The sequence below is a fragment of the Osmerus mordax genome, chromosome 22 (genome assembly GCF_038355195.1).
Source record: "Osmerus mordax isolate fOsmMor3 chromosome 22, fOsmMor3.pri, whole genome shotgun sequence".
In the NCBI taxonomy this organism is placed as follows: domain Eukaryota; kingdom Metazoa; phylum Chordata; class Actinopteri; order Osmeriformes; family Osmeridae; genus Osmerus; species Osmerus mordax.
This window is the reverse complement of record NC_090071.1, coordinates 5,190,107-5,208,425: the sequence shown is the minus strand read 5'-3', so window position 1 is coordinate 5,208,425 and position 18,319 is coordinate 5,190,107. Positions and strand designations below refer to the sequence as shown.

At 45.1% G+C, this 18,319-nt stretch overlaps 1 protein-coding gene across 2 annotated transcripts in view; it reads left to right on the top strand.

Annotated features, from left to right (window-relative positions):
• Window positions 1-18,319, top strand: part of epha6 (eph receptor A6) — a 32,895-nt gene that overhangs the window by 12,795 nt on the left and 1,781 nt on the right. The window contains exons 6-16 of one of the 2 annotated variants that reach the window (XM_067260768.1): window positions 6,777-6,932; window positions 7,400-7,732; window positions 11,845-11,969; window positions 12,341-12,503; window positions 12,637-12,745; window positions 13,759-13,829; window positions 14,567-14,692; window positions 15,466-15,651; window positions 17,150-17,211; window positions 17,495-17,704; window positions 18,018-18,167. In XM_067260768.1, coding sequence (XP_067116869.1) covers window positions 6,777-6,932; window positions 7,400-7,732; window positions 11,845-11,969; window positions 12,341-12,503; window positions 12,637-12,745; window positions 13,759-13,829; window positions 14,567-14,692; window positions 15,466-15,651; window positions 17,150-17,211; window positions 17,495-17,704; window positions 18,018-18,167 — 1,691 coding nt within the window. Of the gene's footprint in view, window positions 1-6,776; window positions 6,933-7,399; window positions 7,733-11,844; window positions 11,970-12,340; window positions 12,504-12,636; window positions 12,746-13,758; window positions 13,830-14,566; window positions 14,693-15,465; window positions 15,652-17,149; window positions 17,212-17,494; window positions 17,716-18,013; window positions 18,168-18,319 lie in introns of both variants that reach the window. The other variant, XM_067260769.1, reaches the window with a different exon arrangement.

Below are 18,319 nucleotides of genomic sequence, written 5' to 3'. Positions count from 1 at the left end.
CAAGCAGCCATTGTCTGTTTATCTACTCTTAACATCATCTATAGCCACCACATCTTCCCCCTGGAACAAGGGAGCTTCCCGCCTGGAACTCCACCACAAGGATAAGGATCTAATTTGAGTTCCGGAGAGCAACAAGCAGGATTTAAAGAGGAGCTTGCTCCTCAAAAATAAAGAGGATCTTGCTCTTGTTTATAATGCAGCAGCCCTGAGATGGGCGTTAAGAGACAGGATGCTCTTTACGCCCAAGGAGGAGTTTACGTCCAAGTCTCCGTGGAAAAGGTGAAGGCCATTTTGCTGTTGAGATGTACAGTACAGTTTGCAAGTGGTTGCAGCAAGTTTGCCCCGTGAACTTGCGATGACTTCTGCTTTCTCCTCGTTTTCATTTTCGAGAGCGGCTTCAAAGGCTACCATGATCAAAGCTGTCTGAGGCAGCAGGGAGAGGGGGTGAAAAAAGAAGAAGCGAGCTCCCAAACGTACGCGCAGCGCGCTGCAAACACGTCCAACTCCACCATCCCCCAAACAAAGGAAACATCTTCTCTTATCTAATCCAGTTTTTTTCTCACCACCAATAACATTCCGCCACACTATTTTGACATCTCAATCCACATCCTTCTTTCTTTTTTTTCCTACAAATCTCTTGGCATCAGCCGTGAAGATATAATAGACTGGTTATATCATGACCTAGATAAAGTATCACAAGCGTAACTCAATTTGTTTCATGGCTTTTTGTCATGGTGCTTCTTCAGACAGGGGGAGAGGGGTTGTGGAGGAGGGCTAAGAGAATCACTTTTTTGTATCTCATCTTGTGTGCCTGTTATTCGATGAAGGGATGTCTCAATCAAAGTAGGCAGATGAAAGCGGTGCCAGGATACCACGAACCGTGAACAATGTGCTTGTTTTCAATTACACCAAAGCTTTGATACTCTATTTACACAGTTTTTTCTTGTCAAAATATCCTTAGTTACTAAAAGGATATGTTACAGAGAAAATACCTTGATGTCAGTATTACAGGGTGGATGTTTTGTTGGACATGAACCTCTTAACCTGTGGTAACCTGTGGCAACCAGGTCTGTCTGACCCAATGCAATTGAGATGTTTTACTGTGAAAACTGTAGGTTGGATATAATTAAACAGGTCTGGCCTTCATTTTATTTTGTGTTCATTTTTTATGGGACGGCTTTCATGAGACAGGCTTCTTTGTAATGTTAGACATGAAAGACACTGTCGAATTTAATTGACTCCTAAGGGCCTCACATTTGCCATGTATGATTTAGTTTGCTTCCTTTTGTTATGCTCTTTAACTCCAATCACATTGTTTGTGCAGATTAACTTGCGTTATTAAAACATGTGGGATGATAAAAAGAAAAATGATGAGAGGAGAAGGATGTTGATAGAAGTGTCACAAGTTTAGACAGGCTGAAAACATGACCAAAATGTGAGATGCTGTCACATACTGCCCGCATCGGGAAATATACTAATTCTGCCCTCATTATAATCACACATCACACAATAATTACCAGGCTCTTAACTCACCATTGTACTGTATGACTGTTTGCTTTCGGCCAAAAGAGAATCAATTATGTGTTGTTATCTTGTTTGAAAGAACCCTAACCTGTACGTAAGCAGGCAGACAGGATTGAGCCTCTGTTCTCGTAGATGCCAGCCTGTATCTGACGCTTGGCCGGAGAATCGCTTATTCTCTCTGAACCGACCATCTGCATATCAAAGCAAGGAGACCAGGGTAAACATCATATCTGCGCTTCCATCTGCTCCTGCCTACAGTCTACAGCTAAGCCCTGGTGAACCTGCTTTTCTCAGCTCTGTTTACGAATGATTGGTTGTTTATCAACCTGGCAGCACGTCTTTCTGTCATGTCTTGGTTAAGGAGGGGATGGAGAGTGCAGCACCAGGGCTACGTGTCTAGTTGTGGTGGGAAGTTTAAAGGTTTAAGTAAGGGAAAGACCAACTGTTCGTTGTAAGCTAATTTGATATAGGGTCTATCATAGACTCTCTACAAAGAAGACTTCTGTTGGCTCTATCAGTCAGGTTAGAGGCTGGAAAGAAGAAAGGGTAGCATCTGTTGGGCTTACTAGGCTATTTGTTAAGTCCAGAGAGAGGGATACAAAGAAGGTTTGTAATAAAAATGCTTATCATCTTCAAAGGAGACACAAGGCTTTCGCACTCTGCCAGGAGCACCACGCAGTTGAATTGAGAGATGCTATCAGATGGTTTTGTATGGAGGCCATGAACCAAATGGAAAGGCAGTCACAATTCAGTCTCTTACACTCTTATCTCTCTCTCTCTCTCTCTTTCTCTCTCTCTTTCTCTCTCTCCCTCTCTCTCTCTCTCTCTCTCTCTCTCTCTATCTATCTCTATCTGTCTCTGTCTCTCTGTCTCTCTCTCTCCTTCTTTCTCTATCTCCTTCTGTCTCTCTCTCTCTCCGTATCTCTCTTTTACTCTTGCTCCGTCTCTATTTTATTATTTATTTATTTGACTTCTGTCGGTCTCACATACTGTTACGCATCCTTGGTGGTAGGTGGCTCTCACCTATACATCTGTTTCCTGGATGTGAACCGTAGCAACAATAATACTGAATTGAAACACTGTGTCAAAGTGTCAACTTGCGACCACTGTGGTTCTCCCTGAGTCTACAAAATTCAGTGCTCACCAAACCACCCAATCACTTTCCCCTATGGAGTCTTTTGGTAGTTTTGTCTCTAAGTCTGTTTTCAATGTCTTGCTGCAAAACAATTTTCCTCTGGGGACAAATAAAGTTGACTTTGAAATAAAGTTGACAGACAGCATCATACTGTAGTAGGCCACTTAAATGTACTGTCTCTTGTCCTTCTATCTTACATTTTAAAATGAGACTTGGATCTTTGTGTCGATATAGTCTGCTGGTAGCTATGTAATCACATTTCTATCCCATCCATCCATCACCCATTCCCCATCCCCTTACTGCCTAAAGGGAGACCACACCTGATAAATCTGGAGGATTATGACGCTGTGCAGGAGGAAAGGGCTCTTTTACAGAAACATTCATTTCTCTCTTACATCCGTAAACTAATTAATAGCAGAATATATCCAGTTTTTTTTAGGGAAAGGTTTTTGCTCAAGAGCCTGTAGCTGGTAGAAACAGCTGAGTTCAGAGAAAAGTTAAATGACTTGTGAACTCTTGCATGGCAACAGAGGATTAAGCTACTATGGAAGATCAATTTCAAAGCAGAGCAGGGGGAAATGTTACTGAATGTACAGTATATGAATGTGAGTGTTATGTCATCTTGGTAACCTCCAGATTATCTTGGGCCCATTGAAGGCCATTCGATGTAGAAAGTCTTCCCTGTTCACTGGACAGAGGATGCAAACGGCTAGAAGACTCCTGGAAAGGTTCCGTGAATTTTCCATGGGGTTTTAAAAGTGTCATTTTTTTGGCATGCACTGCATGCACTGTACACACTTCTATCACATAAGCTGTTATTTCCTACACTCATATACAGACGATTTTTTGAATCTTAGCATCTTTATTTGACTCATGATATCCTGTCTTTGTGCTATACCCACTTCTTTTGAAACAAGCATTGAAATACTTGATTTGGGCCATTTGTTTTAATACAAATAAAATACTTATACTTAAAAATAAGCTTTCAACATTTGCCTTCAGACATTCAAAGTGTCTCTCTGGAAATTATTATTACGTAAATACACATACTATACTGCACAATACAGTCTGACCCCTAGGAATGGTAGTTATCTGACTTTTTCGAGTCACTTCTCAGGAGCTTCCTGACAGATTAAGATGTTGTGACCCTGGCCAGTCTGCCAAGTCCCTCACCTGTTTGGATACCTGGGAACTCATTAGTAATAACCCTCACCTCTGTCTTTCAATATCTTTTAGCTCTCTTTCCCCCTCACTCTCTCTTTCTCTCTCTGTTTGCTTGCTGTCCTTCAATCCCTCTCTTCCTCTTTTTTTGTGAGTCAACTGTTCTTGGCTGTGAACTGAGTACTAATTATTCACTGTTTAACCCCAAACACCTGGTCTCTCTAGTGAGTAATTATCGCCAAACTCAGAGCCATAAACTCACCACGATATGTTTACTACTGATGGAAAAGCTGTGTTTGAAACGGTTTATCGGTTTGTTTGAAGTGTGTATGCTTGCATGTAGATGGGCTACCACCCCTGTGCTTGTGGATGCATTTACATTTACATTTTAGTCATTTAGCAGACGCTCTTATCCAGAGCGACTTACAGTAAGTACAGGGACATTCCCCCGAGGCAAGTAGGGTGAAGTGCCTTGCCTAAGGACACAATGTCATTTGGTTTGCATAGCCGGGAATCGAACTGGAAACCTTCTGATTACTAGCCCGATTCCCTCACCACTCAGCCACCTGACTCCCTACATGCGTGTGCGTGCGTGTCTTTACCACATGACTTATACGGGAAAGTTGTTAATGGGAAAAAGAAACCTGGTCCCTAATTGCTTTCTGGCGGCAACCTGTACTGGCCTGGGTGTGCATAAAAGGCAGATGGGAATCCTAATGAGTCCGTGTGACCCTACAGTGGGAGGTGGATGCTGGGATTAAGGAAATACACCTGCAGCCTAAGGAATGTGCGGGGCGGGTGGGGGTTATAATATAACTGCGTTTCTTTCTCATTATCCGATTATTGCTTTTCTACTCTTTCTTTTCCAAATTTAAATTGGAAGTTCTTTTTGGTTTCTTTTCTTTTTACCTTCACCCACAGTTCTGAGTTACTCCTTTCCCACACCCTGTGGAGGCTTCACATTCACCCAGATTGAGGCTATTCACAATCACAGAGAACTCCTGTTGAAAATGGCTAGCTAACAAGACAATCTCTCAGACACACTTACATAGATGTGCTCTCAGTAGGATGATTTTAGGATGAGGTGGGGACATGGGGGAAAGGAGGAGGTGGGCTTGTTCTTGTCCTCTTGTCACCAGGGCACAGATTATAACTTCAATATTTCATAAAAATTAAAAAAATCATTGTGTGGTAGGTGTTCATTTATCAACCATGATTCCCCAATGGTGTGACTTATTGAGTCGTGTAGTAGTGCTAAAGATGAGGAAGAGTATGGTGATGAGGTGGAGATGGAGGGGAAGACTGCTTAGGTCTTCTGATGAACCAGATCTTCCAATTTAGAGGACTTGATAAGATATGTTGAATTTCCATGTACAAAGTGAATTCCAACTTGGAAATTTGAAAAAGTGAACACCCCTCTTACTGCACATACTGTACAGATGGAGGAGAATGGGTTCCTCATCCTTCGTCTTGATCCTAATTCTCTCTCTCTCCCTCTCTCTCCCTCTCTCACTCTTCCTCTCTCTGCTTGACAAGACCTGCCAGTGGATTCCCAATTAGCATTCCGTAGCGGTCTCTGTAGGATTTGCATATCCAAATGCCCTGGGAATGAGAAAATACTGGAATTAGTGGAATCAGTAGGACCCCCAGAGCTGCCCGATATGAACCCTGATTGAATTTCCCTCTGTGTGTCATTTTCTTCTGTCAATGCAATTCCTTGTTTGAGTTTATTTAATTATTTAGTTGCAATTTCCCTTCTCCCTCCACCCATTGCGGTAAAGCTATTATTTCCAGCTTCTTAGAGTATTAAGTAAATTGTGCTATCATCTTTCTATTTCCCTGCTGGGACGTTGGGGAGGCAATCTGCAATGGTTATTACCATCTTCTGGTAAAGCTTCGGGGAGGGGAAAAAGGTGGAGCGAGGGGTTGCAGAGAGAGAAATAGGGAGAGAGGATAAACGGAGGGAGTGAAGGGAGATGGAGAGAAGAGTGAGGAAAATAAAGGGAGACGGAGAGGGAAGGAGGAGGAAATTAGCGAGAGGAGGGAGAAGGGTGAGGAAAATGAGGACAGGGGAGAGTGGGAGTTTGGTAGGGTCAGTAATGCTGACTTTGCACATTATGAGTGAATGGAAATTTCAAACTGCATGCATGCAGAGCTGTAATTGCATTTCATACAGCACTATCTCTATGTTAATGATAAAATTGTTTACTTGCGAAAGAAGAGAGTATGAATTCATTTTCCGGCACACTGGCTCTTTCTTTTGCTCGTTCATGGAGGCACACACACTCCCACAATTGCATGATAAACACACATACAAAATCTGAAACCATATTTAGGCCATGGGGGTAACCTTGCCTGGTATTTGTCCCATTTAATCTGTCCATACACAGTAGTGGCTAATTACCCTCCATCATATCAGTGATCACATAATGGATGCTCCGGTGAGGAAAATAATGTGTGATTTGTGGCTTTGTTGACTCTCTGTCTCTGTCTCTCTCTCTCTCTCTCTCTCTCTCTCTCTCTCTCTCTCTCTCTCTCTCTCTCTCTCTCTCTTTCTCTGTCTTACTCTCTTTCTTACCCTCACATAATTACATTTCCTAATGTGGATGCAGAGAGCTCTATCAGCCTGACAAGATTGCATCTAATGTTGGTGTTCCTAACATTTTTGTTTCAATGTTTTGTTTTCACTGTGGTTCTCTAATTCCTGGATAATGCACCAGACACACTTTTTCCCACTGCAGTGTGGAGACACTGCAGCTGTTATCTCACATTCTTAATGTGTTTGTCTCTACAGCTCCCTGTCAGACATCAATCTTGCTATTGATCAGTTATCTGCTCGGTTGATGCGCGCGATATGATATTGTACATTGAACTCGATAAGACATTCAGCACCAGTTCTCTTTCCTCCAATAACTCTCTCTCTCTCTTTCTCTTCTCGCTTTTTCTGTTTGTCCAGCATGTAAACCAGGCTTCTACAAGGCCTATGCTGGTAACATCAAGTGTTCCAAGTGTCCTCCTCACAGCTCCAGCCACGACCAGGCTGCCACCGTCTGCCATTGTGAAAAAGGCTTCTACCGGGCTGCCAAAGACCCCTCTACAATGGCCTGCACTAGTCAGTTCACCTTCAAATTACACTGTGTTTCTTCTTCTTCTCTGACTCTTTACGTCTCTTGTTACCAAAGTTAGGCAACACAGAGGCCACCACGAACACTAAAAGCTATAGAGATAAAAAGCTGAAAATATAGTGGTTGAACAGGGAAAGCCCCTTGTCCTCCTCATGTTGTAGAATAGAAGGGGTATTTGTTATGTTGTTGTCACATTGAGTTGTTACAGAAGTGGATGTGCTCTCTGGTTATATGTCCTGTTTTCTATTTGAACCAATCAGGATATTTCATACAAACTCAAGTCTGAAGGAAAATAAATTACTCAGTGGAGTGTCATGACTTTTTCACTTGCATGTTAGTGATCAAGATGCCAACAATATTTCTGGGAAAATATAACATTTTACAGTCATCTTTCCAGACAAGTGATTAAAAAGAGTTCTCTGAACGATGACATCACTTCCTTGCCTCCCTCCAGGGTCCCCCTCAGCCCCCAGGCACCTGGTGTCCCTCATCAACGAGACCGCCCTCTTCTTGCAGTGGGCCCCGCCCAGCGACATGGGTGGCAGGAAGGACCTGACGTACAACGTCCTGTGTCAGCGCTGCCCAGGTAGCGGGGTCTGCGAGCCCTGCGAGGTGGACCTGCGCTTCTTGCCACGACCGCTGGGCCTGACAGGAACATCCGTGGTGGTGCTGGACTTTGCTGTTCACGCCAACTACACCTTCCACGTGGAGGCGATCAACGGTGTGTCGATGCTGGGCCAGACGGAACGCTCGCTGGCCAACATCACCGTCACCACTGACCAGACTGGTGAGTACGCCGGCGCCTTGTGTGGATGACTCATCTTCTTGTTCACCTGCTTAGCACGAGCATCGTTTTTTTTACAAAGCGAGCAGTGATTTAGAGTTCCATAGCAACCTCATTGAGTGGTTTTAGTTGTTCCTTCGCAATGTGGATGGAGGGTCTCAAATTTACTTTCCAATGTTATTTTTCCTGAACTGTATTCTGTTCTTTTTTTATCAACTGACACAGTTGCTTGTCTTCTCTATAAATTGTGGCACAGCATCTATTGCTGCAGTGCAGCAGCCTGCTCCTCTCCTGTGGCTGTTTAGTTGTGGATGATGATGTCGTTAGGGATGTAATTGGTAGGGATTTACCCCGGGGCTGTATGGGCCTCACTCACACCCACAGGGCTCTGCTCTCTCTCACTGTCCTTCTATGTCTCTCATTCTCTCTCGCCCTCCCTCTCTTTCTATATTTTTGCCCACTCTCTCCTTTTCTCTGCTAATGAGACGGACATGTGGACTGACCCTGTGTCTAATGTAGGGCCTGACTGTCTGAAGGGTCTGTCAGTCTGTAAGGCTGGAGGAAATAAACTATTATAACATCCTTAGTATACAAAGAAACTTGAGGAGTTGAACCATTTCACATACAGGGAGGGGAATTCTTTTGAGATAGTTTTCTGTCCCTTTCTGTATGTGCTGGACGAACTGGGTTTTTGATATTCAGATGTAGACACTCCGGCCTTGTTTGGTATGCAGGATGAATGCTACCCTTTATACAATTTCAAGGTTTAGCTATGAGTGCAGTTCACAAAGGCTGGCAAAAGGTGTGTTCAAATCACAGCCACTTTTCAATTGATGCTGTTTGGTGGACTCTCGGCAGTAGCTAGTGAGCGTTGGAGCTGACATTAATGTGGGTTAGAACACCCAGAGCACCCTGTGAGAGCCAAGAAAGATGATGGGATTTTGTATTTTTTTCCAAATGTAAATATTCTCTCCGGAGGCTGAGAAACAGCTTGCCTTTTCCATCGGGGTGTGTGTCTTTTTTGTGGGGGAGGGGTGGAATTGACTCGTCAAAATGGGGCTGTCAGCTTGCCCTAGTCTGCAGCTGCAACAGGAACATCTGAAAACTCTCATTACCAAACAGACTGGCAGGCTGCTCAGCTTGGGGAGTCACACACCACACACACACCACACACACACACACACACCACACACACACACACACACCACACACACCACACACACACCACACACACACACACACACACACCACACACACACCACACACAGACAGGAATGCTGGCAGACACACACAAACAAATAGTGCTTCTGATCGTATGTTTACCACCTAGCTGTATGCTGCGTCAGTTGGAAAGTTTTGCTTTAAGAACTATTCCAGAAGTTAGTTAGTTAGTCGAATATGAGACAGACTTGTTGCATCATAGTCGTAAAAGTTGTTTTGTTTCTATGATGGATCGGTCATTGATTAATAAATTATTGATCACAGAGAAACAAACAAATTACATTTGACTGGGGTTTCATCCAGAACACATTAAACTAGGGTTTGTTTTAGTCTCAGGCACTTATCATATGCAAATTGAATATTAATGGCTCATTATGCTTTTAATTATGCAAAGTTTATTCAAACAATACTCCTAATGAATTCTCCTTCGCTGTTGCATGTGGTCTGTGTACACTCGATAAGTTGTTTTTTAAGACCATGCCATCAATTATGTCCCAAAATATATTCAGTGTGTACATTAGGATTACATGATAATTTAAGGATAGTCCATCAATATATGATTGAAATAATACATATAATAATGTTCAGGATTACTATGGGGATTAGTATTTAAAAATATAAATGTATTTTAGTGTTGCATGTTAGTAATTAGCACTACTGAATTTGAATCAAGTTAAGATTGCATTGAGTCAGTTGAAGTAAATCGATCCTTTGTGCTTAAACCTCTGCATTCTGCATTAGAGAGCAGTAGTACAGTCCTAATGAATGTATACATCTTAAAGATACTCTACAATACATTGTGCTACCTTTTCCTTCAGCTCTGTTATTGTGGTGCTTTCTGGGACTGGATCTTTCCACTGTTCTCTCCTCCTGTGCTGGGAATAAGGCCACCTTCTATTTTTATGATCAGCTACTGGGGGAGATATGCTCTCGGGGGACATCTTTTCTCTACCTCTCCCTCCTGTGCTTTTGCCCTAGGTGGACACGTGTGTGATACACTCACAAGCATGCGAGCACATGCACACGCATGCATGCACACATACCCCCGCGCACGCACACAAGCAGGCATGTGCACACACACACATACATAACTGCACATACTCACACAGTGTGTGTACAGCAGACAGTGTATGTATGCTCTCTTTCTAGTCTCTGCTCTACTGTCGGCACACAAGTAAAATCATCCAACCAATCAGGAGGGAGCATGTGCATTGGAGAGATCCATCCAACCTATCAGGAGGGAGCATGTGCATTGGAGATGTACATCCAACCTATGAGGAGGGAGCATGTGCATTGGAGAGATCCATCCAACCTATGAGTAGGGAGCATGTGCATTGGAGAGATCCATCCAACCTATGAGGAGGGAGCATGTGCATTGGAGAGATCCATCCAACCTATGAGGAGGGAGCATGTGCATTGGAGAGATCCATCCACCATGTGTTACTTTTCAACCCTTAAAAATAAATGGATCAATGGATTTGGTTTAGTCTCTTTCAGCTTTGGTGATCCACTATACTTGGATGGCTCCGGACTGATCATTATTTCTTTATCGTTCAGCCGTGTCTTGGGATCCATACAATCCAGATTGATTAATCCCCCTCAGAGTCCATGGAAAGGCCTTTAAGCTGAGGGGAGAGCTAATTAGAATTCAGATGAAGGTCGAGGCCTCAGTAATGAGTTTCCATTAGCTCGTCTTTAGGTTTAAACAGATTCATCGAACCATTCAACCATACTACTGCTGACTGAGGAGGAGCTGCGAAATATCAAAGTTAAAGACACATTGGAATGTCTTGAATAGTTTAGCATTATATTGCAATGCATTGTATTACATTGCAATGTATTGTACTTTGTTGTAGTGTATTGTACTTTGTTGTTAGGAGCCCAGCCTAACCATGTTGCGTTTAGAGAAAACTTTGTTGCCTTCTCAATGTCTGAATGTTATTTGAATCACATTAGGCCTACATCTTAATGGTTTGACCAAGGCCTTGTTTGCATTTCAGGCATTAGAGTCCAGACAGGATGGAATTATCGAGGAAAGTACAACAGCTAGCGAGAGCCTGATTAGTCCTGATCCCTGCAGACCGCAATCATTTTTCATTTTCTCTTTCTTCTCCTCTGCCCCTCTATCACTTTCTCAAATCCCTCCTTCTTCTGTACATGTCTGCTTGCTTCCCCTCTCACCGCCTCCCTATGTCCTTCCTCCATCTCTCATCATTCTAACTCCTTCCTTTACCCTCTTTCTTTCGTCTTTGAACTCACTCAGTCTCTCCCTACCTCCATTACTCACTATCTCTTTCCCGGCCCCTCCCTCCCTCCCTCTCCCTCCCCACGTCTCCTCCACCTCTTACAAGCCCTAGATTTGCATAGCAGTATTAACAGTTAGAGTCATTACTCTAACACATGCTGTTATTACCCAGGTGGCAGCTCAGCTATGCCCTGAGTGAATATTTACCTGGGAGAAATTCAATCAAGTCTGCTACGTCTAGGCGCACACACACACACGCACACAACCCCCCCACACAGAAATACACACACTTACACAAAAGCAAGCACACAAACACATGTTTTGCCTGTCTTACACACACACACACACACACATTTAGACCTGCACACACACCCACATGCAATCAGCTGCAGAAATATAATTTTCACAAACACAATAAAATGTCATCACCTTTCTGTCTCCGAGTAAATGTCTGTTTCTGTTTTCTAATAAATGTTTAAGCGCTATTCCCAAATATCTATATAGGTGTATAAGTGTGTACTGTCCTACTATATTACATACTATGTCTGATATATGATTGTCCTGCACCACACTTAACAGACAGAAAATCATCCACAGATTTTAAGGGTTGGCTATGCTGAATATTGTCAAAACGTGTCCCGGTGTTCAGGTCCCTCTCTGGTGGGTGTGGTACGTATGGACTGGTCCTCCCAAAATAGTATCGCCCTCTCCTGGACAGAGGTGGAGCAGCTCGCACTGGTGATTCTGGACTATGAGATCAAATACTATGAGAAGGTATGTGCTGTGTACCATGTTTATCTTCTAAGTCTACTGTCAACAGACCAAAGTCTACTAAATCTACTAAATCTACTAGTCTACTGAGTCCAGTAAATAAACACTACTACCACAGATCACAACCATACACTCTAAGCACTTCAAATAGGTTTATGTTAAATGCAGAGGTCTGTACCAAGACTGTCTATGATCAGAGATAAAAGTACAGATATCCAGAGAAAATAATTAGAATTCACTTTACATTATTGCTTTAGAAAAGGGCTCTGAGCTGCAAGCACGACTGGCCTAACCTGTTTAGTTGTGTGTACTTGCGTGTTATTACCATAGTATTATATATGTTATGTGTTGTATTGTGGCGTGTCTCCCACCAGGAGCAGGAACAGCTGAGCTACTCGTCGACGCGCACCAAGACCCCCAGCGTGGTGGTAACAGGCCTCCATCCCTCCACCCTCTACGTGTTCCACGTGCGCGCTCGCACCACCACTGGCTTCACCGCCTACAGCCCCAAGTTTGAGTTTTCTACCGCAGCAGAGAGTAAGCCCAGAGGCAATGTGTGTGTGTGTGTGTGTGAGAGAGTGATTAAGTGTTTGTTTGGCTGTGCTTTGGAAAAAAGGGGATTTGTGTGTGTGTGTGTGTTTTACATAGTGTGGCTCTGCTCTCTCCCCAGGCTCGGAAATGGTGGCTGATCAGGGTCAGGTGCTGGTGGTTGTCACGGCAGCAGTGGGCGGCTTTTCTTTATTGGTCATCCTGACTCTTTTCCTTCTCATCACTGGACGGTATGAGATACTGCAACTAAACTGTCTTTCTCTCTCTCTCACTCACTCTTTCTGTCCCAGTCTTTCAGTATGTCTCTCGTTCTGTCTATATTTCTCTTGTTCTGTCTTTATTTCTCTCTCAGTCTATTTCTCTTTTACCCAATAGTTTTTCCTCTCTCCCAATATCATACTCTCTCTCTCTCTCTCTCTCTCTCTGTGTGTCTCCCTCTTTAACCATCTCTTATTATCTCGAAGTGTGATCCAATTCAATCGAGCGTCTCTTAATGGACACCGTGGCCACCAAGCAGTCGTTCTCATTTTCCGATTGGCTGAGCCTCTTTTCCACCTAATTACCCTGCATGCAGTGCTTCTGCCGGCTGTCTCCTCCCATTGGCTCTCTGTAAATAGAGGGGACACAGACTGTCAGGCTACTGTCAGACCCAGGGCACAGAAACACACATCACCTCTCCCTGGGATGTAAACAGACACATGGTAGCCCACAACTGTAACTAAACAGACACATGGTAGCCCACAACTGTAACTAAACAGACACACAGTAGCCTACGACTGGCATTAAATGTACATGTGAACTGCGGCTAAAAAGGATTAAGTGTTTGAGTGTTCGAGACATACTATGGCAGGCAGTGCCTCTACATAAATAATTGCACAATCACTCTTCCATTCTGTTTCCTAAAGTGGGAGATATGAGTGCTATTGGTGCAGAGTGGGATGCTAATGTGAGAACCCCATGCCCCTCCCCCTCACTCCGTCTTTCACTATGTTGAACTACCAATTGCATGAAAGTTACTTCCCTCCCAACTTCCCTCACCAGGGAGTAAGCGGCATAAAAGCTACCAAACTGAAGACGTGGGGAAAATAGAATCAAAGTAAAAAAAAATATATATATATAATAAAAATACAACAAAATAAAAGCAAGCCATGAAAGCATTGGCTTGTGTCTGGAGAGAGGGGGGTGTCCTGCGGGGCAGTCTCTGACCTGTCTCTGACCCCCAATTTCTTGTTTCCTGTGTAAGGTGCCAGTGGTACATCAAGTCTAAGATGAGGTCTGCGGACAAGAGGAGGACGCATTATCACAGTGGACATGGTGAAACATAGTTCTGCATGTGGATATTTAATTTACATTGCAGTTTGTTCCATCTAAACAGCACAGTTCATACACTGCGCACACAGATGAACTCTGACTCACATACACACACAAACACACACACACACAAACATACATGTTTATCAAACCATCTGGTTAACACGAGGATAGATGAGCAGTGCAGAGAGTGTGTGTTTGTGTGTGTAAAATGATCCTGTTCTGCCTGCTGTCCCTGGCACACTGCATACTGAACATCATTCCCACTTTTAGAATACTGGAGCAGAATTAACATTCCCTTATACACCCAATTAGACTTTTAAATTATCCATGTGAATTGATTGTGGGTTTTAAGTGCTCTATAATAAAGCTTGCTGATTTGCTGCTTTTGAGGTGAACTCAGTTTCCATCTTGCTCACAGCTTACCATGATACTATTCCACTGCTTGGGCTTTATCTCAGAAGACTACAGGTGTCAGAGATTTATTTACAGTTATTAACCAGATAAGCTGCCACACTACAGTCCCTCAGCATGTCACAACACATTCTGAGACAAATCCAAAAAGATGAAAATAGGTTAATCTGTAGATCAGTTTTAGCCATTTAAACCGGATCAATCCAGACCTTCCTGAGTCCCAAGATGCCCTTAACAACTGTTACACAGACAACTTCTATAATTGTCCTCACTAGATGAGGTATTTACCTCCATATGCTCATTGTTTTCTGTCCTCTCCTGTCCAGTTCCCTTTCCTGGCATAAAGACATATGTGGATCCAGACACTTACGAAGACCCAACCCAGGCTGTCCACGAGTTTGCCAAGGAGATCGACCCCTCCCGCATACGCATAGAGAGAGTGATTGGAGCAGGTGAGGTCGAGAGTCACACGCCGGCATGAACTTGCACGCACGCATGGAAACGCACGTAAAACACACACCTGCCTCTTCCTTCACTACTGAGGTAGAGGAGCTTCACCCGGAGCTGCTGCCGCCGTGTCGAACATACTCCGAATCGAAAGTGAGAAGAGACCAGATTAAAACCTATCCGCGCACAGCATCCTCCTCGCTGTGAGGGAAAGCCTCTGTGATGTTAAACAATCCCTTTTAATTTCACAGATCCCACAATAACCCCTCAGTCAGTCAGCCACCAGCCCCTTCAGTCAGCTCCGTTCCAAAGTCATTTATTTCAGCTTAGAGAAGCAAAAGGGAAGACATTAAACCGTTCCACTTCTGGAACAGAGAAGAAGTCGGTTGCCGTGGCGAGAGAAGCTGGTGATCCATAAAATAGAGCAGATTGTCTTTCTCTTTTCCAGGAGAGGATTTCTGAGGCAGGCCTCTGACTGTGGGCGCTCATGTTAAGTGACTGCCACCTGGTGGAGGCGTTATGCTACTGCACTGTACTGTATACCTAGGGGAATGACAGGAGCTTCTTTTGAATGTCAAAGGAATAATGCCTGCTCAATATAGATCTTCCTTCAATAGGAAAACCCTGTAACTTGTGTGAAGATGACTTAATGTTTGATATGTGCCTACGTGTGTGTGTGTGTGTGTGTGTGTGTGTGTGTGTGTGTGTGTGTGTGTGTGTGTGTGTGTGTGTGTGTGTGTGTGTGTGTGTGTGTGTGTGTGTGTGTGTGTGTGTGTAGGGGAGTTTGGGGAGGTGTGTAGCGGGCGCTTGCGTACCCCAGGGAAAAAGGAGATCTCCGTTGCCATCAAGACACTGAAGGGAGGATATGTGGAGCGGCAAAGATGGGACTTCCTGCGAGAGGCCAGCATTATGGGACAGTTTGACAACCCCAACATCATTAGGCTGGATGGAGTAGTCACCAAAAGTAAGTAGAAAATACTAACAAAATCCCTGAAAAATGTGATTGTTGGATCAGTCAGTGTGTGGGTGTAGTACATCTGAGACTCAGTGTCTCACTTCACAGCATCTGATACGAGACCTGCATAATACTACTGATTCATACTACATCTGCTGGGTTGGCGTGCGTGGATGTGTGTGTGTGTCTGTGTGTATGGATGCTAGTCTGATTGTTAATTTCTGATTGTTGTTTTCACTCCGTAGCTAATGCCCATGTCTGTGTAAATAGGCTTTATGCAGGCCAAAGGAAGACATCTCTCCTAATTACCAACACAAGAGCCCCCTCTGTCTCCTCCTCCTCTCTCTCTCCTCCTCCTCCTCCTCTCTCTCCTCCTCCTCTCTCTCCTCCTCCTCTCTCTCCTCCTCCTCCTCCTCTCTCTCCTCCTCTCTCTCCTCCTCCTCCTCTCTCTCCTCCTCCTCCTCTGTCTCCACCTCTCTCTCCTCCTCCTCCTCTGTCTCCTCCTCTCTCTCCTCCTCCTCTCTCTCCTGCTATTCCTCTCTCTCCTCCTCTCTCTCCTCCTCCTCCTCTCTCTCCTCCTCTCTCTCCACCTCTCTCTCCTCCTCCTCCTCTGTCTCCTCCTCTCTCTCATCCTCCTCTCTCTCCTCCTCCTCCTCCTCCTCTCTCTCTCTCTCTCTCTCTCTCTCTCTCTCTCTCCTCCTCCTCCTCCTCCTCCTCCTCCTCCTCCTCCTCCTCCTCCTCTCTCTCCTCCTCCATCTTCCTCCTCCTCCTCCCTCTTTCTCCTGCCTCCTCCTCCCTCCTCCCTCTCCTCCTCCTCCTCTCTCTCCTCCTCCTTTCTCTCCTCCTCCTCTCTCTCCTCCTCATCTCTCCTCCTCCTCTCTCTCCTCCTCCTCCTATCTCTCTTCCTCCTCCCTCTCCTCCTCCTCCTCCTCCCTCGTCCTCCTTCCCCTCAGCTTTATTCTCTCCGGCTCTCCACTTTTGTTCTCCCCACGGTTCCCGTTCAGCGTTCAGCTCACTTTCCTCCCAGCTGGAGGACTGTGATGATGGAAGTCCTGAGCTAACTAAGCCTGAGGCGGCATCCTCCCGCTGCAGGTCACTGTGGCCCCGCTGCTCCCATTAGGGAAGCCAGAAGCTTCAGTAGTCGCTGCTTCAGCAGGAGGTGTGAGGGTCGGTCACTGCTCATTCACCTTCGCCCACTCAACGTCATGACCACACAGTAGACAATTTCTTTTATCGAGTGCAGAAACACACACAGCAGAGCAAGGCGGCTGGGGGGAGGGGAGTCAGATGGCTGAGCGGTTAGGGAATCGGGCTCGTAATCTGAAGGTTGCCAGTTCGATTCCCGGCCGTGCAAAATGACGGCACTTCACCCTACTTGCCTCGGGGGAATGTCCCTGTACTTACTGTAAGTCGCTCTGGATAAGAGTGTCTGCTAAATGACTAAATGTAAATGCAAGGAGCTCACACACATTCCTCCTCACTGAAGCGTCGTTGTCCTGTCTCCCAGGCAGGCCAGTGATGATCGTGGTGGAGTTCATGGAGAACGGAGCTTTGGACTCCTTCCTGAGGGTAAGCAACACACACCACTATGGTACACCATATCACTGGTGTTGCTGCTCACGTTGTGTCACAGAAATGGTACGTCACGTTATAATCGCTCATTGTTTCTTTCCTAACACATGCAATGTCTCTATGTCGTGTTCAGCGTCAAGGCGTGAGGATGTCGGCTTTCATTTCAGGGCCGCGTCCTTAAACGATGTTCTCTTGTGTCCCTCTGTGTGTGCGTGATGTTGTCTCTGTCCATATCTGTGTGACACCTTGCCTTACCCCCCCCCCTGCCCCCCCCTAACAGAAACACGACGGCCACTTCACTGTGATCCAGCTGGTGGGCATGCTCCGTGGCATCGCCTCGGGCATGACCTACCTGTCAGACATGGGCTATGTGCACCGCGACCTGGCCGCGCGCAACATCCTGGTGGACGAGGCCCTGGTGTGCAAGGTGTCCGACTTCGGCCTGTCCAGGATCCTGGAGGATGACCCTGAGGCTGCCTACACCACCACGGTGACTAGATGGAGCCTGCACCACTACAGTAGAAACAGCGGCACCCAACCTCCTTCATTCGGATAAGAGACTCACCCTCGTGTTAGACTGCAGCTGTATTTCAATGAGGGTTGAACCAGGTTTCACCGACATCCTTGGTTGATTAGGCCAACCTTTTTACACAGGAACTACGGGGGCAGGACATCAGGAATGAATCAGCATAGGTGCACTAGGTTGTATTTAGTTGTGGGCTTCATCAGAGGAAATGGAAATATTAGAAAGAGAAGGAATTAGGTTTATTCTTTTAATCTAGTTGGATTTCTTTTCCTTCCAGGGGGGTAAGATCCCTATCCGCTGGACCGCCCCCGAGGCCATCGCCTACAGGAAGTTCTCGTCCGCCAGTGACGCCTGGAGCTATGGAATTGTCATGTGGGAGGTGATGTCATACGGGGAGAGGCCCTACTGGGAGATGTCCAATCAGGATGTGAGTCAAGAGTTTATGATCTATTACTGTTTATGGTTGTTGTTTATTGTCATTGGTTATCGCATGCTGAAATAGTGGTACTGAATCCAACCGGCAGCTCAGATATGAAACGTTATTTAATAGTCAAATGTGCAGCATTGTTCCACAAATGG